The sequence below is a fragment of the Microplitis mediator genome, chromosome 2 (assembly GCF_029852145.1).
Source record: "Microplitis mediator isolate UGA2020A chromosome 2, iyMicMedi2.1, whole genome shotgun sequence".
Lineage (NCBI taxonomy): Eukaryota > Metazoa > Arthropoda > Insecta > Hymenoptera > Braconidae > Microplitis > Microplitis mediator.
Window position 1 is genome coordinate 1,942,962 of NC_079970.1, and position 25,461 is coordinate 1,968,422.

At 33.6% G+C, this 25,461-nt stretch overlaps 2 protein-coding genes across 10 annotated transcripts; one reads left to right on the top strand and one right to left on the bottom strand.

The window, feature by feature from the left end:
- Positions 1 to 335: 335 nt before the first annotated feature.
- Positions 336 to 8,505, bottom strand: LOC130678793 (alpha-tocopherol transfer protein-like). 4 transcript variants are annotated; one of them, XM_057486272.1, is made up of 5 exons: positions 8,192 to 8,505; positions 3,466 to 3,843; positions 1,245 to 1,608; positions 671 to 776; positions 336 to 591 (listed from the first exon to the last, which is right to left on the bottom strand). In XM_057486272.1, the coding sequence occupies exons 2-5, from the start codon at positions 3,744 to 3,746 to the stop codon at positions 374 to 376; spliced, it is 969 nt and encodes a 322-aa protein (XP_057342255.1). In that variant the 5' UTR covers positions 3,747 to 3,843; positions 8,192 to 8,505; the 3' UTR covers positions 336 to 373. The 4 variants fall into 4 exon arrangements, with proteins under 4 accessions (XP_057342255.1, XP_057342257.1, XP_057342254.1 ...); XM_057486274.1 differs by lacking the exon at positions 8,192 to 8,505 and adding an exon at positions 4,591 to 4,955 and having other exon boundaries at positions 336 to 586; XM_057486271.1 differs by lacking the exon at positions 8,192 to 8,505 and adding an exon at positions 4,591 to 4,948.
- On the top strand, positions 4,506 to 25,412 carry LOC130678783 (RIMS-binding protein 3-like). 6 transcript variants are annotated; one of them, XM_057486248.1, is made up of 17 exons: positions 6,708 to 7,378; positions 9,407 to 9,512; positions 10,286 to 10,411; positions 10,894 to 11,219; positions 11,308 to 11,971; positions 12,049 to 12,364; positions 12,440 to 13,017; positions 13,088 to 13,214; positions 13,973 to 14,181; positions 14,307 to 14,711; positions 15,114 to 15,606; positions 15,702 to 15,905; positions 15,966 to 16,165; positions 16,251 to 16,496; positions 16,597 to 16,852; positions 18,588 to 18,850; positions 19,712 to 25,412. In XM_057486248.1, the coding sequence occupies exons 2-17, from the start codon at positions 9,474 to 9,476 to the stop codon at positions 20,222 to 20,224; spliced, it is 4,965 nt and encodes a 1,654-aa protein (XP_057342231.1). In that variant the 5' UTR covers positions 6,708 to 7,378; positions 9,407 to 9,473; the 3' UTR covers positions 20,225 to 25,412. The 6 variants fall into 6 exon arrangements, with proteins under 6 accessions (XP_057342235.1, XP_057342236.1, XP_057342231.1 ...); XM_057486249.1 differs by having other exon boundaries at positions 10,894 to 11,216; XM_057486250.1 differs by having other exon boundaries at positions 6,709 to 7,378; positions 13,997 to 14,181.
- The last annotated feature ends 49 nt before the right edge of the window (positions 25,413 to 25,461 follow it).

A 25,461-nucleotide genomic window follows, 5' to 3' on the forward strand; every position in this document is an offset into this window, starting at 1 on the left:
GAGTACAGACACTTACTACCTGGTACCTGCTTGGTAGTAGACTAGTGGGTAGTATATATAAATATAAATATAAATATAAATGTATGTAATACACAACAAGGCATTGCCACACATATTTATTTTGTGTATACAATTTACGCTTACGTTTACGTTTACGTTGAATGCCGGCACAACGACCCACGACTTGGATAATTCAATTGAGGGTAGATTACTACCCTTTGTTTTCCTTCATTCTATACTCTGGTTAAGTTGGAGATGATGGAAAGAACAAAAGTCTTTTTTTTATTATATTATTTATAGTAAATTAAATGTAGGCTTCCATAATAATAGAAAAATTTATTTTTGTTCGAGTAAAAAGTTTTTATTGATTTTATTATTTAGCATTGTCATGATTATTATTGTCATTATCATTGTCATTGCCATTGCCATTGCGATGATTAACGTTATTGTCAGAAATAACACTTGCGTTTATATCCGATACCTCGGAGTCGGAGGGCGAGGACTTTTTTTCGGGTGTTTGCCAGCCACGGAAAAGACGTTCTTCTTCTAAAAAGTAATCTCGGAGCTTGTATAATTTCTCGCAGTGCTGCTCTGTAATAATAGTAAAAATATATATTAAATATTTTATAAAACTGGAATAATTGTTATATTTATATGTAGATTAAATTACCGTGAAGAGTCTCTAATGAATCCAATTCTCCTCCAAAGTCCTTGGGTAAACATTCAGGTGGAATATGTGAATAAATCTCCGCAACATCTCCAGTATAAAGATGAAGCTGTAGTTTTTTAAAATTATCATTAATTTATTTATTACAAGAAATAAAAACAATTAATGGGCGGAGTCTACACAGAAAAAAAGGATTTTTTGAGGCAAGAAATCTCTTTTTTTGTGTATAAGTGACCCAGTTTATACTCAAAATTAAAATTAAAAACGGCTAGATAAATTTTTAATGTTGATTTGCTGTTTAAAAATTTACAGTATAAAGAAAATTCATTTAAATAAATTTAAATAATTATTTTAAATTAAAAAACAAATTAAATTCGTAATATCTGCGGGTACCTGAAGCTGAATAGAATTTTAATATACAGGTGCTAATAATAAAGACTAAAAGAGCAAGCGCACGAGTAAGAGCAGCAGCAAGACAATGTTATATAAGCTGTGAGTTTATGAGAATTATTTATTATTATATTAATAATAATAATAATAATAATAATAATAATAATAATAATAATCGTATACTTACGTTGTCAAATAACTCGCGCTTCATGAAAGGTCGAATAAGCGCGAGAACCTTGTCCATGAACCAGACGGCATTGAGTACATGGATCCCTTTAAGTCTCACTGGTAGACCTTCTTGCAAATATTCAAAGAATCTTCGTATGCTGGTGATTGAAAGCCTGGTCAAGTGACCTAGACGTACACCCTGCATGTCAAAAAGAAATATATAACCTGGAGCACAGCCTTCGTTGTAAAGACTTGCGTCTACAGACATCTGCAGCAGTTTTATCCCGTCATCGAACATGTACTGATTGGGACGCGTGTCAGCAAGACGATGAAATATTATTTGGTTACCATTTTGGTCTCGTTTTGGTAAACTTACAAATTGTCTGAAAAAATTTTTAATTGTCAAATATTACTGATAAATACTCCATTTTTTTTTATTTTTGACTTTTTATCATTTATAATTTTATTTATAAGTAATTACTATTTATTGGAGTAAATATAAAAAGGAGAAAGGTACGATACTGAAAGTTAATGTAGTTAAGTATAACTATTTATAAATATATAACTATAATTATATTTTCATATCATTTCAGATATCGGAAAAGTATAAACGTATTACGTACACTTGTACAGTAAAAAAAAATTTTTTTTTTTAAGTCTAAATCATAGAACGCGTTAGAGACTGAAATAAATATTCATAATGCGTTGGATTTATATAAATGTACTGTGATAATATTTTAGTGTCAGAAAATAACAAGCAGTATCTTTATATATTATCGCAGGAAACGGAAATAAGATAACACCTGGGATGCCAAATCGGCTATACCTAATAGAAAAGTATTAAAAAAAAAATGTTATTGACATATGCTCAGCGGGCAAATTGATCCAATAAGTTGCTGAGAATTTATCGTGGTTTCTTATTAACTTAATAATAATTTACGTTGAGGTACACGTTGTATCACCAAGGTAAGCTGCTAATTTACTTCGCCGCTTCAAGTACGTTTTATAAACTTCGGAGAAATAATATTAAATAAACTGTTAAAACAAATGCTTGTTAAAAATTAACACCTGATAATATTTCAAATAAATAAACTGCAAAAGGCATTAGAGTAAATAAGTTTTAAAAAATAATCATAATAATAAATAAATAAATAAAAGACAATGACAGAATTTTCACAATTATTTTTCAAGCATTTAATTTATTGGCTCGTTAATTTTTAGTTCGTTTAATTCACTTCAAGAGCCTGTGAAGAATGAACTCATGATTTTATTTATCTACTTTTTTTTTCAGTATAACATACACGGACATGAGTATATGAGACAACGTTGAATTGCAGAGAAATTAAAGCTATAATTTTATCCGACTATTTTTTTCTACTATTCATGCACTAAAAAAAAATTTGCGGAGTGAAAGCGGATTAAATCCGGAGTAAATGCGGAGCTGGTGGCCATTTGTTTTATTTAATTCCCTCGGAGTGAATTTCACTCCGAGAGGAGTTTCAATATTAAAACTCTGAATCGGAGTGAATGCAGATTGAAATAAAATCCAGATCACTCCGAATTCATTCCCGATTTTTTACTGTGTATACATACATTTATATATAATAGCATATATGTGTAAAATGAAAATAGTTCACTGTAAAAAATTAGCGGAGTGAACGTGGAGTAAAACTCCTCCCTGATTAAACAACTGAATTCGATCGAATTAAATTTTTAATTCTATTTAATTCAGTTAAATTCTGTTAATTCGGTACCTAACTTAAAAATGAATTCTGTCTAATTCGGCAGGAAAACCAGAATTTGTCAAAATTAAAACGAATTTAAATAATTCTATTCGGTTTAATTCTGATTAATCGAAAATAATTCTCCGATTTCTGGTACTGAATCCGAATTAAACTTAATTAAAACGAATTTGAAATTTTTGAATCGGTTTTATTCTGTTCAATTCAAATTTAAATTTTCAATTCAGTTGAATTCTGTTTTGCAGAATTTGACAGAATATAACAGAATTAAAGTTTTTAATTCGGTCGAATTCAGTTGTTTAATCAGGGCTAATCGGAGTGAATATGGATTTGTATGAAATCCAGACTACTCCGAAATTACTCCACTGAGTATTTTTTTTTTTTAAACTCCTAAGTGACGGAATAAATTAAAATCCTTAATCACTTGCAATTTTTTACAGTGTAAATGTAATACTGTTAATTAATTCCATTTATCGTAATGTATAAATTAATACGTACAGCGCTCGCAGTGAATGTTGGAGATATTCAGCACGAGGGTCACGATTGCTGAAAAATTCAGGGACTGTTGCTCTTAGCTTATAATATACAGTCATACATTTTTTTGCCGCCTCGAGGTCAAAGTAACAACTGTGAGCAAATAGGGCTAACTTTTCGTCAGGAACTTGTGTTACACCTCTGGCTGCTATCCACACACGTAATTCATCCAAGATTTCTTTAGTAAGCTCTGGGTAATTCTTACGAGAGTCTTCAATTGTATGTCCAAGTTTCATTGTATTCATGAGCAGTAATACTTTTAATTATGATAATAATTATAATGACAATACTTATAATTATAATTCAATTGGTGAATTAATTCGATAACAATTGAAGCGGTTTCTGTAAAATTAAATGGAATAATTTATTATTCTAAGATAATTTTACTTTCAATTAGTCGAGATTTAATTGTAATCTAATGAGGCATAATTTATTTTAAATTAATGAGGTGGAGTTTAAATACTGACCTTAAATTTATGTTTTTTTTTTAATAATTTAGTTTTACTGAGAAAAATGATCGATAAATTTAATTTATAAGTGTATTTACATGCAGAGTAAATTATTGGTGACTTCTGGGAAGGAAATTATAAAAACAACTATGCCCGTTTGAACCTCTATTGTAAATCATGTGAATAATTCATTACTTAGTAATTAATATTTATATTTTTTATTTTGCTCAACGCGCAATTGCTGCAATATTTGACTGTTTCGAAATAATATCTGTTGAGTGGATTTTATTTGTTGCGAAATTATTAAAGCCAAGTACTTGAGTTATTTAAAAAAAAAAATAAACAAATGTTTTAATTAAAAAAAAAAAATAACAATGAAGTAATGAGTTAAAATGTTTTGGGTAAAAGTGTGTGTTGTATCACTTGTAAAAGTTTCATAATGGGCAATTAAGAAGTTAGACTAGTAAATTTATAGCGGGTAAAATAAAAGTAAAAATAAAAAAATGAGTTTCGTTATAAATTTAATTAAAATTTTTAAAAACATCATTATATTGATTTATTGATCTAATATGAAGTAAGTACTTCTTGTGAAGACATACCATCTTTTGAATAATATAACAAAATATATGAGCGTGCTTACCAGCTATTTCCTTTACTTCATATGTTTTTAGTCCAACGTTTAAAAATTTTATTCCGTTGAATCAGTGCTTCGGAATTCGATTTCTCAACCACTCAATCATTTGACAATTTTTTTCGTTTTTATTTTTATTGTTGTGATTTTTTTATTTAATCAAAATGCTTAGTAAATATTTTTTTAAAGAGACATGCAGACATCAACGAATGATAAATGAAAGTAAGACTGGTGTCTTACTTACAGGTATATAAAGAAAATAATTCTAATGATTGTGGTGGTCGTTGTCTGAACCGGTTGCTGGTTTAAATCACACACGCGCAATTGCGCGTTTTACATAATCGGAGAAAACACCGATCTCAAACGAAAAATAACGTCATCAGAGAAAGGAATAGATTGTGATGGTTGATAGAGAGAGGGAATTTTTTTTTACTCTTTTCAATCAACGAGTACGAGTACATAAAATAATTATGTATATTCCGGTATTTTATTATTAAACAGTTACTCTAAGTATTGAGTATTTCTAAACACGGCATCAGCAATAATTGATAATGATCCACAGACTCCCAAAATTAATTAATAATTTATTCTGGTAGGTAATTAAGGCAGATAAAAATCCTGAAATAGTGTAATTAATGTAAAAAAAAAATGCATCAACTTTAGCTGAATAAACTTTCATGAACTTTTCTAATTATTTGAAGCTGGCTGTGTCTTATTAAGATGTACAGTTTCTACTTAAATATATCTCTTTGAAATAAGTCTGACCCTCACCCACTGTATTTACTTAATCTAGATTTTTGGTACATATTAAAAAAGCTGGACCTTTCATCAGGTTTCATTACCAACATTTTCATTGACCGTCATCATCATCCTCATTATTTTTATTATTATATAAATTATTCATGAGTCAATTAATCATCATAGTAATGGATTTAATGCACAATAAAGTGATACGTCAGAGAATGGTTGAAGTCCAGTGTCATACTACAAGAAAAAATGTGTGTAGAAGTGGCGGGAGTGAGAGAGCAAAAGAGAGAGAGAGAAAGAGAAGACAGAACCGCCACCGGCGGAAGCTCTCCGTACGTTCATTGATAAGCCCGTACGACCTACCAGGGTGAGAGAGCGAAGGCGGTGGTGGTAGTGGCATGCAGACCAGCCAGAAAGAGAACTCTGTTGGTGGTGTCCACGACATGACGTCATACATTGAAGGACATGAAGGATAGAGAGAAAGAGATGATGTTGCTGGTGATGATGGTGATACATGCACACAACAGCGCCTAGAGTATACTCGCGCCCCTTGTTCTCGACCAATTGACAGACTGGGCTGACGCATGCGTTGTACTCCAGTTTATTTCTGGATACACCGTCGAGGGTATGAGGAGATATAAGAGGAGAAGAAGGAGTAAGGGAAAATAATATTTTACCCCCTTTTCGTTGAAACGGTGGAGGGATGATTTAAACGGCACGCAAGCGCTCTACTGCTTTCCTATACACAAGTCTGTCAATTGCATACTGAGGCAATTAGCTGGAAATCAAATGATTTTTTTTTATTTTTATTGTTTTGTAAAACTATAGAGAAATTAACTGGATGAATGAAAACGAGATTGGGAAAGCTGTCGGCCTTAAAATCCATCCAAATCCCTTTTTAAAATATATAGGCACGAGGAATTTGTCACAGCCAGTAGATTTATTTAAAATTTTTTTTCCTTTTTCGGATCAACGTCAGCGGAATGAAATAATGTCTGTTCATGATGTGAGAGGAATGAGGAATGATCATATCATGTAGGGATCAATGTATATATTAAGAAAATTAAGGTGTCAGCAGGTTGGTTTGGTTGGCACAGGAAAAATCTTATAAGAGATGAGTAAGAAAAGAAGAATAAGAAAAGTCTAAGCGTAGCAGTAAGATATTGGAGATTGCTACGGTGTGTCGTTATTGATTGGTCTTTTGTGATAGGTAGCAGAGCAGTCGGCGTGTGCCAGGCGTCCCTCTCATCGATCCACGAGTGACCCATATCTGCCGTGACGGTGTAAGAAGAGGGGACGACACTACTACTCACCCCCGAGCTTGCGCAAGCTACGAGAGCGCTCGCGCGTCGTCCCCGTCGCAGGGAAGTTTCGTTAGCAGCGGGGGTGGTAGTTAGTGAGAGCTTACAGTGGTAGGTGTCGCTTGACTACTCTCAACTCTCGTCTATGCCTCTCGCGGGGGCCTCGGAGAGCTGGCTCTCGTCGAAATCGTCGTCATCGTCGTCGCCGTCGCCGTCGTTCTCATTCCCGTCGTTATCGCGCCCACCCACCACCGCCACCGCCGAGCAATCCAAAACCAGCAGTAGCACCAGCAGCAGCCCTGCCTCACCGTGACCGAGCAGAGATCACGGGGGCTGACTGAGTAGTCGTCACTCGAGATGGTTGCCCAGTGAAAAATATTTAAATACACGGGATTTTCCCGAGAGCGAGTGTCTAAGTGAGGATTTAACCAAGATCGTGGATTTATTTTAAGTGGGTGTACAGCTAAGGAGGATTTAATATACATAAAGACAACCAAGTTTTAGAATAAGTTTAAGTAACAGGAAAAAAAATCTAAGAAGAATACAAAGAAGAGGGAAAGGGAAATAGAGAATAAGAATAAGCTCAAGTTTTAGGGGTTGAATAAACGAAAAATTACCAAGACAAAAATTGAAACGTCCAAGACACTGACTAACGAGAAACTCCCTCGTTTTCTCTCTCGCCTCTCGCGGAAAGTTTTTCATCACCAGCAGCAGCCCTGGCCTGCCACAATCCCTTCGATTCGGTTATCGTGAGTGTTATCATAGTCTACTATTAATCTCTATCACGTTTTATTTTTAATTACTTTTTAATTTCATTAATTATTTTTTCTCTGTTTTATTTTTTTTTTTTTTATTGGTCGATCAAGTACTTGTCTAGTGGTGTGATTGGTGCGTAGGGAAGATTTAGCAAGTGCTGAAATAAATATTTTATCGACGCTTATTGATAAGATTGTGAGGATGAAGAGATCTGTTATATATAGTTTGGCCTAGAGTCGAGATGGAGCTAAAGTGTAACGATGGCGGCGAGTGAAAAAATTTTTTAAAGCTTTTTTCCCCGTAATTCTTTTTCATTATCTTTTTTCAACGTCTTCAGTGTCTTACACTCTGCTAACTCTACACATGCATGTATCCATACATACGCGCATATTTCCGTACCTGCAAGTCTATATATATATATATAGACATTTGTACGAACATACATACATACATCTACATATATGTGTAATTGAGTAGGATGTATGTATGTAAATGTGTGTAGGTGTGTATTGCGTGTGTGGGAAGACTTGTCATGCACCCGGTGGTAGTACGCAGAGTGGTGTGTGACGCCCGGTGAGACTCGTATATGTATACTACGTATCTTTAGTAGTGAGATCAATAAGCAGTGCCGTGCTGCTGATTTAACCGACCACCCTCATCTGGATTCAATCCCCCTTGACCCACACCCTCTTACTTACTTACTTACTTAATTTACATTAAGTCTAGATAAATTATTGTTACAGAAAAAAAAATTTTTTAATAAGGATCAAATGAAATTATTTTTTTAACTAAAAATGAATTCTCACCGTGAATCAATCTCTGCGGCTTACTTTAGTCGTATACTGGCTTTAGAGTTTATCTTGACCTCACTTTTAAACCACGAATAATCTCTTTCTCTCTCTCTCTCTCTAGTAGTGTGTTCTCGCAGTAGATTCGTTGGTAGTAGAACGTACGGCCACATTTCCACTGGTCGACGTTAAATTGCAAATTCTTAAATTTACCTCCGACTGTCAGGTAACATGTCATTTAAAATTACGAGTTTGCTATTATTCAAAAGCTATCACATTCGTGCATCTACTTCCTCTGCCGCTTCTTCTTATTATTATTCTTATTCTTATTTAAACTCAGATCTTATAACTATCTCTTGAAACTTTAACAAACAATCACGTTCTTTTGGTTGTACCTCTTAGCATTTTTATTTCTCGCTTAATGCATATAAATACTCAAGAAGACAATCGATCATTCGACGAGTTGATTATTTATAGTTTTACATCCAGATAAAGCGACTGAGAGAACAAAAAAAAGCCTCAAGCTGAGCTTAAAAGCTCCTGGTTTTTACCGTGGGGAGGGATCATTGTCGTGAAACTGGATCACTCTTCACAAATGTACAAATCTAAATACCACTGGGATTATATTTTTTTTGATCTTATAAAAATGTACTAGACACTTTTAATTTATTAAAATTTTTTAAAATCATACTAAATTTAAAATAAACCTTTAAAATTAATCAGCTCTAGTACATTACTGCGAGAAACTGCTGCTCAATAGAATGAATCAAAGCTACTAGAAACACATGCGTGTGTGTTACACATTATGCGTACTCAGAGTAATTACTTGGACAGGTATATAGTCCGTCAGTAGTACTAAACTCGATGCGAGTCGACTAAGTAGTAGAGCGTACACGTTAATCAGACGATATGTCGTTTCCCTTTCATTTAAATTAACTCATCACACATCACGTCGCATAATCGTACCGTTTATTCTTAAATTACAATAGATAATCAACCAGTCGATTTGCATAAATTACTCAACACCATTGATTAACCCATCAGCTGTTATCAGTTATCACTGATCACTAATTACTAACTACTTACTACCAATCACCAGCCCATTAATTTAAAAAAAAAAATATATATGTATATATATTTTTGAAAACCGTTTATAATCTCAAGCTCTACAGTAATTCCTGATAAAAAAATCGAAAACATGAACAGTTGGTTCTCTCTGTTATCTATTTCCAGCGCAACTTGCAATTAAAAGCGCGCGAACGTCGCTCATCATCAGCCAAAGGGTGACGTGCTGTTCAATATGTCGTTCGGCACTTCGTATACCTACAAAATGTACAAGGTCAGACTTAGTTGATCATCTAGATAAAATTAAATCCGGCTCTTTGTACGTTATTAATTTTTACACATCAGTATATAAAATAATAATCATTTTTACTGTCATCATTTAATTATTACTTGTACTGTTACTATTTCCATTGCTATCACATACATCATCTCCAATGCCTTTGACATGAGCATAAAACTCAGTACCTCTTTGTACGTACAATTAGTTATTTCATCGTCATTTAGATTGAGTAAGGATATAGTCCAACAATCAATGCCATATTCTCTCCATTGATTTGAGAGTACGTAGAGTGAGTTTAGCTGTAGAATCAAGGAGAGTAATGAGAGTTATAGTGGGTAGTGCGTGTAGGCTAGTATCTCCTCGACATGCGTAGGTGTCTTCTGCTGCTGTTATTCAATATATGTACATATATATAATACAGATATATATCTACTACATTTTCAATGGGATTTTGGAATTTATAGTCAAGATGTATTGATGCAGGAGGTCAAATTGGATACTATATGATACCTATTCAATAATGAGTATGATTATTCCATGGTATTGATCAGTGTCCCAAGAGGACTTGTGATAAATTGTATTATTGCTCTTTAGTTGTAGTTAATCTACAGTATGCTTTGTATATAATTTATTTATTTATTGATTCAATGCTACTTGTTGTCAATTTTAATTACTATTATTTTTTTTTATTACTATTAATGATAATTATTAATATTGCGGACTGTTTGCTGATGGACGAGATAATTCATTGTGGAGTTTTGTTCCAGTGCTGTGGCGTTGGAGGTGGCGGGTCCACGTTACCCCAGGCCGTACAGCATTTGGGTACTGGAGCTGCCATCGCGGCCTCCGGGAGAGCCATCATGCAGGATCCGGTGCTTGAATCTATTTTGGAGGTAATATATATATATGTTTATTTTTGAATGGATATTATATAAAATACGTTTAGTTAATTATTTTATTTAATTAGAGTTGATATAATGTTATGGTTTTTTAAATTTCAAATTAGGTAAGTGAAACAGCATTTTTATTGAATACGAGATGATGGTACAGAGAATAACGCCCACGCGACGGCTCCGGGCAATGCCAGACACAATGAGAATCTCTTTCCCTCAAATTTTTTTATTCTTTCTCTTTATTTTTATATATATGTACCTCTGCTTCAGCAGTTATTAATGCCACGCAAACGATTTTTGTCGTCGAGTCTTTCCAAAATCAGCCAGACATTTCGGTTATTAAAATTTACAAGAAAATGAAAAAGCTCTTACTGATAATAGATTTTTTTTTTTTTTTTTATACATAAAAATGTGAACATATATAAATAAAAATGTAAGATGTGGTTTTATGTAAGTGAAAAATTTTTTTATTAAACTTTCAGCAAATGCGCGAGACGGAGGCTCGCAGGGCGGATTTGGAACGACAGCATGCCGATGCACAGAACCAGTTGCGGGAAAAGCTAGCAGGCAGATATCAAGGACCGGAGTCTGTTGAGGCATTGCAGTCCAAGATACGTGAATTGGAGAAAAAAACAGAGTTACAGATGGTGAGGCACGAGGAATTGTCATTAGAGTTGACGAGTCTCAGGCGAGCACGCAGTCGTGGCCCGGGTTCAACAGCAACTTCCAGTATTACTGGAACCACGTGGCCACCTTCAGGTTCGGAAATCGACAGAATGATCGCCAAAATTGAGCAAGACACTAGGTAGTACGTTTCATTCCTTTTTTACAAAACTTTTCAATCCTCCGATTATCAAAATATTAAACTATTTATCTGGTTTAATTCAATTAATCAGTGGCCGGATTCTTCATGAGCTGGATCACACGAGAGGTGTAACGACTCAGCAGCCATCCTCAGGTCAGCGAATCCTACGATCAAGTGCTGAAAATTTACCAAGCCTAAACCAGCAACACCAGCATCCACCGCATCCACACGCACTTGAGCTCGGTGATCTTGGCGTATCTCATTACGTCGGATCGCCCATGCCCTTGACACCAATGATGCCTGGATGTCCACCTCTTACACCCAATGGACCACCATATCACTACAGCGAACCAATCCCACCCGCCCCGTCGTCACTGACAACAAGCCAATCTCAATCAGCCTTTCAGCAGAAACTACAGCAGTATCATCATCAACATCAGACACACGTCGACATGACTACTTCTCACCCTCAAACTAGTCTCACGTCCCAACAACAACAGCAGCAGCAGCAGCAAAAGCAACAAGCGCACACACATTTTACAAGCAATCAGTATCAAGAAAGTTATCCACATACACACACGCAGTCTTATCAACAGCCTCTGCAGCAACAAAATCAGCAGCAGCAGCAGCAAACTCATCAGTCACAGCTGCCTGTTTCGAGTACGTACCTGGGTTCCACTAGTCAGAGTGTCCTGCCCCATTATAGCCAACCCGGTGGTCAGACTGGGCAAACTTTTCTTAATGGAACTCAACAGGTTCGTAAATGTTTTTCGCTGAATCCAGTTAAAATAATTAAAACTTTGTAATTAATTGATAACTAAATGGTTTTTAGAGTACGAACTATCCAAATTTAACGCTGACATCTCATCCAAATGGAACTTTCACGTCGGGAGTTGTGAGTAGTTATGGTACGACGCATCAGCTGGGTCATCATAATTACTCAGTACCCCAGTCAAATCTTACGCAAACGACACTTTCATCATTACCGCCGTATTCGTCATCGTCTTATCACTCAGCCCTTAGTGTACTCCCAAGTGTATCCCAATCAGTGCTTCCCTACTCAAGCGTTCAAACCAGTTACTCTACAACTGGATCAACTTACTCGACTGTCGGGACCAATGCCTTTGGCACTTCTGGCGTCAGCTCAGGTATATTCAAACTCCCATATGTTACTTTTTTCCAGCGCATCTATTTATTCACATGCTACGTTTACAACATTACAGGATCATCGTCAGGTGGTTTGCTTCAAGCAATAAATGATCCTCTGCAAGCAATGCAGCAGCTGTCAGCGCAATCACAAGCAAATCAGCTCCACCAACAAGCTATTATTAATCAAATCCAACAAAGTTTACGGGCTACATCTCCAACCGCAACCTCCACGACGGGACACCATTTTCTTGGTCCACGTCAGATGCCAAAAATACCAACGGGAATACTGACAAATCCACTGGATCGACTTACCAGTGAAAATATTTTACCCGAAGGTCAAGTAGACATGCTTGACATTCCTGGAAAGGGCAGATGTTATGTCTATATAGCGCGTTTTAGCTATGAGCCTTTTCAACACTCGCCTAATGAAAATCCTGAAGCTGAGCTTCCAGTTCAAGGTGGTGATTATTTATTAGTTTGGGGACAGCCAGACGATGATGGGTTTCTTGACGCTGAAACACTAGATGGCCGTAGAGGACTCGTACCCGCGAATTTTGTACAAAAACTCGTTGGTGATGATCTCTTGGAATTCCATCAAGCTGTGATGGGACTGCGGGATGTTGATGACGCTGCTTCGACGAATATTCCACAAGTATTTTTTCCCTATTTACTATCACCTATTAGTAATAACTTGCAGCTATAATTATTTTTATTGATTGCAGTGTTATCTACAAGACATTGACCTAGAGTTAGCGGCACTAGAGGAAGGTAACAGAAATCGTCAAGCAGAACTATCAGCGTACGCGGAACTAGACAATATCGCTGAGGAGGATGAACAAGAACCGCCAGGTTGGTTAAGCTCGAAGTTGTGTCGTCATCAGTGGAGTAATTTTTATCAAACTAATCTGTCGAACATAAACCATATTATATATATTTACGTATATATTTAGACTAGCGACTGACTAGTAGTAACTAGAAGTTAATATTTGTCTTGACGATTTTATAAAATTATTTGGCTAAAATCGTCATTGCTTATAATTATTAATCACGCGAGTCAAAAGTTTTAGAACTTAGACTCAGAGCTTTATGTATTTTTAAAACACTTAAAAAGCTGGTTTGTGTTCGCGCTGCATGTTTTTCGTTTAAAATTTAACTTAAGATTATTTAAATCAACAAAAGAATGCATTTAAGTCTACCGATGAATTTTAAAAAATAAAAAATAGTATGAGTCAAAAAAGATTGGCATGGAATGTTGCATAGTTTGACAATTATCTCTTAGCAGTGGATGCTTGAGGCGACGTTTGGATCTGAGCATAGTTTTAATCACAAGGTAATGTACTGATAATTGCACAGTCGTCTCACAATGAGTGGATCGTCACGCAGAGCAACTCAGCATCAGCAAATTTCTATGAAAAGAATGATAATTAAAATGATGATAATCATAATAATAATGATAATTATTATTATTAAGTGTTCATCGTTGGTCTGCTGAGTGTGTTGGTTGATATTGAATTTTGGTGGCTCGTTAGGCTCGCTTGACAGTTGTGTATAGCTTAGAGATTTATATCTAGCTACAGCTAGGCTTGTCTTGTCTTTTTCCTCTGAAGAAGTGTACCTGTTTTCGGACCTAGTTCCGGCGCCTCAGCACCTCACCCTCGAGCGGCAACTCAACAAGAGCGTGCTGATTGGATGGACACCGCCGGACAACCAGATCCAGTTGGAGTCTTACCACGTCTACGTCGATGGAGTCCTCAAGGTCACCGTCAAGGCAACCGAGCGGACGAGGGCACTAGTAGAAGGCGTCGACTCAACTCGGGTGTGTATTTATTATGATGATAATCATAATAACATCTCCTGTACATTATCTTCTATAAATATCACGCGCTATTCACTAAGCTGTACATGGTATGTGTTAATTAATCATTTTCCTTTGATGTTCAGCCCCACCGAATAAGTGTCCGCTCGGTGACACACTCGAGAAGAACATCACGGGACGCGGCCTGCACTATGGTAATTGGAAAGGACGTCGCGATAGGTCCAACGGCGGTCAAAGCGTCCAATGTTACCGCGACCAGCGCCGTGATATCATGGCTCCCGAGCAACAGCAATCATCAGCACGTAGTGTGTGTCAACAATGTTGAAGTAAGGACAGTTAAACCAGGTGTTTATCGTCACACTATTACGGGACTTGCACCATCGACAATTTATCGTGTCACTGTGAAAGCCAAGAATCTTCGTGCCACTCACTTTGAGGACCAAAACGCTCAGTCGGCCAATAATCTTGCCTGTCACGTACACTTCAAGACTCTCTCCAAGGGTCTGCCAGATCCTCCGGTCGATATCCAGGTTGAGATATATTTTTTTTCTTACATTTTTATTCATCCCCAAATACATACAACAGTCCATTAGTTATCTTTTTTACTCTTCATTATTATCATTACCATTATTACCTTTTTTTATTCTATACGCCGCTACTGATAATAATAGTAATACGAGTAGTAGTAATAGCAGTAGTAGTAGTGATAGCTGTAGTTGTTCAAGTCAATATATTAATGCTTGTAAAAGTCTATTGTTCATTTTTAAAAGCAAACTGGATATGATGATAGTCCATATCAAGGTTTACCAGAATAGACAATCATATAAATTCAAATTCATTTACTAAATAAAATAACCAGTGTAAATAAAATAGTTGATGATGCTATTAAATGTGAGCTATTATTTATTATTATTATATTTTTAATAATATAGGTGGAGGCTGGACCGCAGGACGGCACTTTGCTAGTGACCTGGCAGCCTGTTGCCCTAAACGGTTCGGCCGTCACCGGCTACGCGGTTTACGCGGACGGCAAGAAGGTCACAGACGTTGACAGTCCAACGGGTGATCATGCATTAGTTGATATTCACAAATTGATGGGACTTAATCCCAAGGCTATCACGGTGAGAACGAAAAGTAGAGAGAGCCAGTCGAGTGATAGTTGTGCTACGGCGATACCCTGCAGCGTGTTACGCGGTGGACCGCACATGCAATCGGGTATGGATCATTCTGGAGATCCTCAGCAGCAGGGTTACATGGGTATGGGTGGTGGCCGAATAGGCCAGAGATTCCCCGGTGCGCCTGTGCCGGCTCACATGAGACGTCAGGGTGTCACGAGAGTCGATGCTCACGGTCAGGTTATTATTGAGACTGATGAGAATCTTTCGGATAAAGAAATTTATCCGGGACAAAGTATTTCACAAATGGGTAAGCCTTTCATTGTGTACTATACGTTATTTTTATCAACAGTTATTGATTTTTATTTAATTTCATTTTATTTTGTACTTATTCTGGGGTTTTAGGCATTCCGGAGATCACAAAAGACTCAGCGAGCGAAGCGAATTACAGTGAAGAAGACGATCCTACGCGAAGAGGTAGAGGAATGCAACAGCATCCTGGACATCACAGATACGGCCCTCAAGGAGGACAACAAGGCCCACCAGGCACTCATAGACCGGTACCTGGTAGAGCAGGCCGCGGTCCTGATCAATATTATGACCAACAAGGTAATTTGTTTGTCTGTTAATTGATTTTTCTTCACATCTATAATTATCCTCGTTGTCCAGGAGCTCAGAGAGGTAGAGGACCAGTTTATCGAGGTGGCCGAGGCGGCCAAGTCCAAGTTGGCCCTCATCATCCTGACGCTCAGCAAAACAAAAGGCCTCGCTGGTTCGTCGCACTCTACGACTACGACCCTCCTACCATGTCGCCTAATCCTGACGCTTGTGAAATCGAACTGCCCTTCTCCGAAGGTGATACCATAAAGGTAATATCATCTCTTCACAATATCATCTTCGGATAACACTTGACGTTATTAAATAAATTATTAAAATTAATTTTTTCTCGGCCAGGTTTACGGTGATAAAGACGACGACGGCTTTTACTGGGGTGAATGTCGCGGTAGACGTGGTTTTGTGCCTCACAATATGGTAGAAGAATTAAAAAACCCACCTCCGGGTGCTCAGGGACCAGGACAACCTGGCAGAAGAGGCCAGAATGACAGGTGGGGTGATATATATACCAATATGCCAGTCAGGAAAATGATTGCTCTCTACGACTATGATCCACAAGTTCTCTCGCCTAATGTCGACGCCGAGGTAATTTATTGTTAACCCTCTTACGGACCCTTCCCTTCTTATCCTCGACTTATAACTTTATTTCTAACGTTAAAAAAATATTTACAAATAATTATTATAGCAAGTTGAGTTACGTTTTCAAACGGGCAATGAAATATACGTTTACGGTGACATGGATGACGACGGTTTTTACATGGGTGAGCTGGACGGTGTACGTGGTTTAGTACCAAGTAATTTCCTAGCAGAAGCCGGTCCAAATAAAGGACAACCTCCACAACCCGGGCGACGACCTCCGGGACAAGGTCAAGGACCCGGTGCTCGGGGACCGCCTCCACCACCCCGAGAACCACCACCTCCAGGACATCGACGTAATAAAGGTAACATTTACCCGCGATTCACACCCCTCAGTACCACGACTTAGAGAGCGTACGTAGAATTTATAAACTCCCACGCGTTTATTTTATTTATTTTTTAAATTTTAACTCTGCGTCATGTCAGCTTGTTAACATAAACAGTAGCAAGCGGTAAATAAAAATATATTAAAAACATCGTTAAAAAGAGACGGCAAGCAACACAAGACACGAGACTCAAATGTGCCAGGCGACAGGCAAAGGGTCAAACTTTTTATCTTTTTTTTTTAATTATATTTATTTATATCCCATAAATATTTATTATTTATAATAAATCGTAGCCAATGTCTCATCTACAAGGTACTTAAGATAATGCTCTCTTGATATATCAATAAGACATAAGACATTACCAATGCAATTACATAAATTACATCAACAATAAACAATCGCTAACGTATTTGTATAAAAAAATATATATATAAATATTTATTAATAAAAGCTAACACGTGCTAACACATGACAAATGCAAAAAAACACTTCGCTGCTTTCGATGTATTTTATTAAGTATCTATATTAATCTATTACTATATATATACATATAATTATATATATATATTTATATATATAGTTCTATTTTTGTCTATCTATCTTTGAGCATTTTCTATGGCTCTATTACTCTACATATCTGTCTTTCTTCTGTATTTTTGTATAAAAAAATGCGGTATATATTAACTGCTTTGTACCGCATTAATAAGTGTACTTATATAATAATAATAATAATTAACTAATAACTCATGATGATAATTGAAACAAGACATTAACAAAATAATTAAAATAACAGCTATTTATTATTATATGAGTATTATAATGTGCGGTAAACATATGGGATATGAGGACACTATTGTTAATCTGCGATCGTGTTGCTGCATTTTATTGATATTTATTTTATTATCGTTACTATTATTACTATTATTATTATTATTATTGTTATTATTATTATTATATATACACTGATACAAATAATTTAATACGTATATATATTAAATATAACGTGGTATATATATATATTTATATCTTTCTCTCTGTGTGCCTGAAACTGGTCGATGGTCGTCGTGTCACATGATTGTCGTTCGTGTCGTGTTGTCATGCTGGCCATTTAACAATTGTTAATACCATTTCACGGTGATGATTAACGAATTTATGTAAAACATACTCATTATTATTATTTACTGTTCATTAACTGTATCGCTCTTTGCTTTCTTACTCTCACTGTCTTTTTATCATCAACTTGAATTCTTTCTTTTTTAAAATCTATCTTATAATAAATAAATAAATAAATAAAAAAATAAATAGACAAATAGATATTTAAATAAATATATAAAAAAAAAGAAAGAAACATTTTCTCTCCGTTACTTCACCGTGAAATGGATTATCTATTTTTCTTTCCATAAAAAAAAAAACTAAAACTTGTATGTCGATATAAAATATTTTTTTAGTTTCCAATAAATTCTAGTCGTTTAATTTTACTATATCCGTTAATTAAAAAATTTATTACCTAGTAATTTTTATTGATACATAAAAAAAAATGAAAATAATTAAATGTTAATAAAAAAAAAAAATAATAAAAAATAAATCTACGGAATTATTAATTAAGTAACGTAGTTTTATTATTTAATCGTGAAAAAAAATTAAAGTAATTGGAGCAAAAAGAAAGAATGAGCCATGAATGACAACACGATTCTGTTCTCTTCTCTGTTGCTAGATGCCTGCATTGTGCCTGTGTCTGTCCCTGTCTGTCACTTAGACTCTAGACAACAACAACCACAACAACATCAACAACAACAACTACAACAACAACAACAACATCAACAACAACAACAACAAAACAATCCACCGCATCTAGCGTACCAACAAGCGAATCACCACAGCTACACAACTGTAACAACGTCGAATCAGCACGGGGGCCAGGGTGTTGGCGTTATGGCCCATCAGCAGGGTGCCGTACCGCCTCACCTTCAGCAGCAGGTGAGTTTATCCACTGCGACCTCTGCCAAATGATATTATATTGATATTATAACCACCTCTATTATTAATTAACAATTACTGTCGTTATTTCATATCTAATTGTTTTTTAAATTTAATTACTTTTATAAATATGCGACTGCTATTTTTTTTTACATGCAACGGCTTACTGCTTTGATATTAACATATTTCTATGCTGCTATGAATGTAAATCAAAATTTATTGTGTGATCATGTCTCAATATCTCGTAACTCGAGACACAGCCTGCTACCAATGATGTTTAGTACGAACATTACGTGAGCAAGTGTACTAATGGAGTTACTTAAATGTTACTATACAAAAAAAAAAATTTTGAATTAAACAAAATACAAAGTGTCAATCAGCACGGCATGTTGCACCCTTGTACAATGCTTTGTGACTCTTGATAACAAAAATTTATTATTTTTTATTATGTTAATTTTATTTACGTGAAACGGGAGTTTAAATTAAATTAAATTAATATCAAATATTCAACACGATCGCTAACTTTATCTTTAAAATAAAGGAAACTATTTTCCGGCGGTAACTTCTACTATAAATATATATATCTATATCTAAATGTGTGCAACTTAATCGTAATGCTGAAGAAAATTTCTGGCTTTGAGTTTGGCAACTTACTTACACATGCTCATACACCATAAATAAACATTATCAGTAAAAGTAAAACGAAACTTAAATAGATAATAAATAAATATTAAATTAAACAAATATATATATAATGAATAATATAATAAGCTAATGATTTAATAAATTTTTATTCTCAGCACGTTAGGAAGACGTGATTATTTAAAATCAACAAAAAAATTCACTGGTAATAATTTACAGGGGAGGGGGAGAGGCGCAGCCAATCGGGTCGGTGGTAGTAACATGCCAGGAGGTCTTCAGCAAGCTCAGCAGTTCCAGCAGCAACAGGACTATCAGCAACAACATCAGCAACAACAGCAGCAACAGCAGCAGCAGCAGCCTAATCAGCAAGGATACAATCAACAAAACCCCAACTATCAGCAACAGCAGCAGCAGCCCGGCCCTCAAGGCTACCAGCAGCAAAATTACCAGCAGCAGCCTCAACAACAGGGCGGTCAGCAGCAGTACCAGCAGAACCAGGGACCTTCTATGCAAGGACCCCAGTCAAGCAAACCCATGCGAGGAATCCCAGCAGTGATTCCCACGGCCCAGAAGCCTCTTGATCAGCAGCAGCAACAGCAACAACAGCAGCAGCCAAGCACTGGTCCCAACCTCATGCAGAAGTTCACTGAAATGGCGGGTGCCAGTGCCGGTGGTGACATTTTATCAAAGGGTAAAGAGCTCATATTCATGAAATTCGGACTGGGAAAGTGAGTCCATGTTAATTTCCATAATCATAAAGTCTCCGTTGTCATTATCATCCTGATAATCAAGACGATGATGATGATGACGGTGAGGATTTCATGGAGACACACAGGACGTGATAAAATAAGCAATCGACTGGTCATTGTGACAAATGATGTCTCGTGACAATGGTTTTAGTACCGTTCCAAATTTATAATCTATTATAGTTCGGAACGTTTGATAATTTGTTATCAAGAGTGAGAAGGTCAACGACTTAATTAATAACATAATATTAATAATAATTAATAATAAAAATTAATAACAATAATAATGATAATAAGGACATATTTAGTCCTACTGTTGATCTTGGTGTATTTATTAAAGATAAATAATATTTGAGCTATTATACATATGTTACACTGGTTATGATAAATGCTGCTGTTGATCTTGCTGCTTCGTGGATTATTAAATACAGTATTTGTATTGTTGTATATTATGTAATACGATTGTTGTTGCTGTCGAAAGCCGCCGTCACCGAAACCGAGTTAATCGACAAAAAATGTTTACCGAGACCCCGGTCTCTGTTTAATTAGTAAGTCTGATGAAGACGTTTCGATAGAGAAATAGGATTGTGTATAACACAAATAACGGAGCAACTCTGCCGTTGGTTACATAAACTTGTCAGTACAGCACGTTATTGTACATCTAAGAGTAAATGGAGAACAAGCTCTCACAATAATAACTTGAGTAGTTATTTACTGCTTGAGTACTGACTTGTGTGGATACTTGAGAGAAGTTGAGTCTTCTTATTAAGCTCTTTATTCTTGATCTTTTGTTACTTTGTTTATCTCTCTACATATGTAACGCTCTTTACCGAGGGCTGATACCTTTTACGGAGACAATGACTGTTGGAATTACGTTGACGATTATATTAGATAGTTATTAAAGACGATGTAAGATGCTTTAAAGAGAGAAAAATCGCGCACAAGAATAAATTCTACACACGCGAGAGGACGAAGCTGCCACCTAAACTATTTAAATTATAGTATTTATCGAGTAGTTATGATGAACAGATTATTAAATTATTGAATTAACGATGATGATTATGATGATGATGATGATGATGATGTGTGAGTTGTAGATTTTAAATTATAGAACGAGTGGACGAGAGGCGGGTGTGCCTTGAAATGCCTCACCCTTAACACAAAACAATAATCATATCTCTAAAAAAACTTATTATTTATAATTTAATCATAATCAATAATTATTTATTTAAGTGATCACTATTATTAAATAATGATAATAATAATAATAATAATAATGATAAGTATAAATGATATAAATCAAGGTGGCGAGCGTTCAAACTCACCCTCCTCGACGCACTTAAATATTGTTTATAAATATTTTGTTTTTTGTTCATCGAGGCGGTCCTCTGATATAAATATATATATATTATTTTATCGAAAAATATTATTATGTTTATTAATTGAGTAATTAATATACTGTGCAACGATCGTTTTCGCGTTCTCGACTTGTTAATTTATATGTTTATTAAATAATTTAAGCGCTAGAGGTGTAGGCGCATGGATTAATTGGCAATTATTATTGTATATGTATAAATATATATATGTTTAAAAATTTTAATAGATATTAATTGATGTTATTATATATGTATATATATGTATGTATATATAGGGGTGGGGTCGGGGGCAAAATGGGGTACCCCAAAAATTTTATAAAAAAAAAATTTTTTTTTAATGTTCTTCTAAATTTCCAAAATCACTTTTGTAAATATAATTAGCATTATTTTGAATTTCGAGTGTCAGTCGAAAAATTAAATGACTTTTGTTTTATAATAAAAACTTTAAAAAATTTTTTTTTCTTCGTATCCAATAATTATGTAAAATATCATTTTTATTTATGTAAATTACTTATAAAAAAACTTGATTTTTTCAAATTTACTTAATATCCAGAAACTTTTTTTTTTCAACAGCAACTGAAAATTTTTGCTATTTATTTTAAATATCATTAAAAAAAAAAACTTAACGTAATTGAGACCTCGAAAACTTAGTAACCCGTTTTACCCCACCCTCCCACCCTATATATATATTAATTTAAATCAAGAACGAAAACGATCGTAAGAATCCGGAAACGCGTAAATGCAGTAATAAAATTATACAATTATTATTATTATTATTAAATAAAATAATATACATATTATAAATAATACATATACATATATATATATTATATTTAACTATTGCAAATTGTTGTTACAAACGCTACTTGTATCGTATTTTGTACAAAGTATCCAATCTTTATTTTTCTTTCGCCAGAGAATCAGAGTGTTGATTAAAAAAAAGAAAAAAAAATGAAGAGTTACTTTACCATTTAAATTAAATTAATTCATTATAAATGATAGCTGGTCTGGTCTGATTGTTATTATTGATTGAGAGGATGAGAGCGAGAGTGATATCGGTAAATAATGAATAATATTGAATGCTATATAAATATATAAATGAAAATTCACTCGTTGCATTTAAATAAATTGAATATGAGTGAATAAAAAAAAAATATGTTATAAATAAGTTAATTATTTAAATATAATAACAGTTAGAAAAGAAATCTAATCGCGAATTACGACTGTAATAGCTCTTGACAATTCATCGATCCCTTATATGTATTTATTATATTATTATTATGATTATTAAAAAAAAAAAATAAATAAACTATTATCGCGTTTTGATGTTTGCCCAAAAATTTTATTTATCAACAAACGTTATCATATTATATAAATATATACATAAAACAATAATTATATTATAAATAAACTTAAATAAAATAAAATAAATGATGATGATGATGACGAATGAATTTAAGTATTAATTTTTCTTTATTAATTAATTATAATCAACGTTACGTTGTACGTGCCATTGAAATATATAGCGATATATATAAATTTAAATTATAAAGTTAATTTTAAAAAATTTAGGAAAACAAATTTTAAGAGAATACTGACGGACTATTATAATAATAATTATAATTATTATCATTATTATTATTATGTATAAATAAGATACGTTCTCTTCTAGTGATTGAGTTTAATTAAGTACTCAATTTTGAAAACTATTGTCCAAAGAGACTGACAGGTAGTAAAAAAAAAAATGAATAGTTAATTAAAATAAAATGATCGAGCCGAGCCTGGAGTGAAAATAAATAATTTCTACACCTGGTCATATAAATTTTTCACTGTATGTGAAAAATAAATAAATAATGGAACAATTAATTATTAAGGTGGCTATGATAGTCTAGTATATATTTAATTGTTGCATTAAATATCAAGAATAATAATAATAATAGTCAAAATAATAATAATAAATTTATTAAAAAATATGCAAACGCTTGATCTTTTGAATGAAAAATTCTATAATAATTATTTCAGATGTAAAACTATAAAACTTGATATTTATAATTTTTATGCATAAATTATCATAGCAGCCTCGGCTACATATCAAATAAAACGCGTAAAGATAAATAAAATAATAATGATAATACAATGATGATGAATAAATACATGAGAAAGTGAGAGTGAAAAAGTGAGGGAGAGATCATAGCGTAAATAAATAATAATTATAGTCTATTCAAAATCATCCTCTCCGATTTTCTTGGTGCTAGAAAAATAAATTATTATTATTATTATCATTATTTTATTTTATTTGATGTTTTTAGTGTTGATACTACGTATGAATTGGCTTAGATTATTGCACTGCTTTTTATTAAAAGTATGAGGGGTGAGGCATTAACGTATGCATCTTCATTCTCATTAGATTTGTATTTATAACATTGAATGCAAACACTCGAATAGTCTATTAGAAAAAAAAAATAATAATAATAATAATAAAAAGGTAAAAGTCATAACCAAATGAATGAATTAATAAAACTAGCTGTTATTTAAATGGAATCCGACATTCATCTTATTAGGAATTACGTTAGACAATAATAATCTAACAGTTATACGACTCGTGCAAAAAACAATAAATATAATTTTCAATTTTTTCGATAAAATTTAAATAAACAATTAATTTATTATTAAAAAAAAATTATTCGTACATTTTTGTCCTCTTTGTCAGTTGATAATTGAACGCTACTGCTCTACTCTTAAAAAAAAAATTTCAAAGTATATATATTACAAAAAAAAAAATAAATAAAAATTAAATCATGTTTTCTCTTTGCTCGTTGATCACCAATAATTGTTGTTGTTGTTATTGTTACGCGTACTACGTACCTATGGCAGAGTTATTAAAAAAAAAAAAAATGAAAAAAAAGTCTGTTGATGCTAATTACTAAACATTAACTGTGAATTAACTGAACAAAAAATGATACGTATGCTAAGTGTAATATGAGTTAAAATTTTTGTAAATCCTTTATTTTAAAATTCCTTAAATTGATAAATTTATCAAACTTGTAAAATTATTTATTTATTTAATTATAATCTTAATGTATATTCTCCGCGCATAAGACTCTTTGATTATTAAAAAAAAAAATAATAATAATAATAAACAAATAATAAGATGTCTGTATTAAATCCTGATCCTTTTGTCGCTGAATTTTTAATTACTAGTTTTAAAAAAATGAATGCTTCTATTAATTAATTAATTAATTAATTAATTGAAATATTTTTATTCAATCATGAGTAAGAGATAAAACAGAAGCCGTAATTTCATCTTTCGTATTGACACTAAAAACTTAACGATCAACGCAAAAAGACGATGAGTGATAAAAAAATTAAATTATTTGAATGGACGTAGTGCAGTCGATATATTTACATATAAATATCAATTATAAATATAAACTACATTACGTAATCATGCATCTTTTAATACATGTATATGCGTCGATTTATGCCAAATTACCCAACAAAATATTGATATATATGTATAAATAATAATAATAATAGTTATATAAATAATGGAAAAATAACATGAATGCAAATTGCCAGGCTAAAATCTCTTAAATTTTACGTTTCCTTTTTCTATGACCCGCGTGTGATTAAATGAATTCATTTCCGGTTGATTTTATTAAAAAGTTAAATAATTAAACTTAGGGAGAGGATGATGAAGCGAGAGAATGAGAGTGTGAAAGTATAAAAATAATAAATAAAATGTTATTATAAAAAAAAAAGTAATTAATAAAAAAAAACGAATTTTGTTTCTTGTTACTTCTGATACTTTTCTTTAAAAAAATTATTTTTCATTAGCAATAATTAT

Bases quoted from the DNA above. Each gene is read 5' to 3' on its own strand.
- LOC130678783 (XM_057486248.1), top strand. From the start codon at position 9,474: ATGTCGTTCGGCACTTCGTATACCTACAAAATGTACAAG. The intron at 9,513-10,285 runs GTCAGACTTAGT...GTTTTGTTCCAG, and splicing joins ATACCTACAAAATGTACAAG to TGCTGTGGCGTTGGAGGTGG. The intron at 13,215-13,972 runs GTTGGTTAAGCT...TTTCCTCTGAAG, and splicing joins GGATGAACAAGAACCGCCAG to AAGTGTACCTGTTTTCGGAC.
- LOC130678793 (XM_057486272.1), bottom strand. From the start codon at position 3,746: ATGAATACAATGAAACTTGGACATACAATTGAAGACTCTCGTAAGAAT. The intron at 1,609-3,465 runs GTACGTATTAAT...AAATTTTTTCAG, and splicing joins CAACATTCACTGCGAGCGCT to ACAATTTGTAAGTTTACCAA. The intron at 777-1,244 runs GTAAGTATACGA...AAAAAACTACAG, and splicing joins AGCGCGAGTTATTTGACAAC to CTTCATCTTTATACTGGAGA.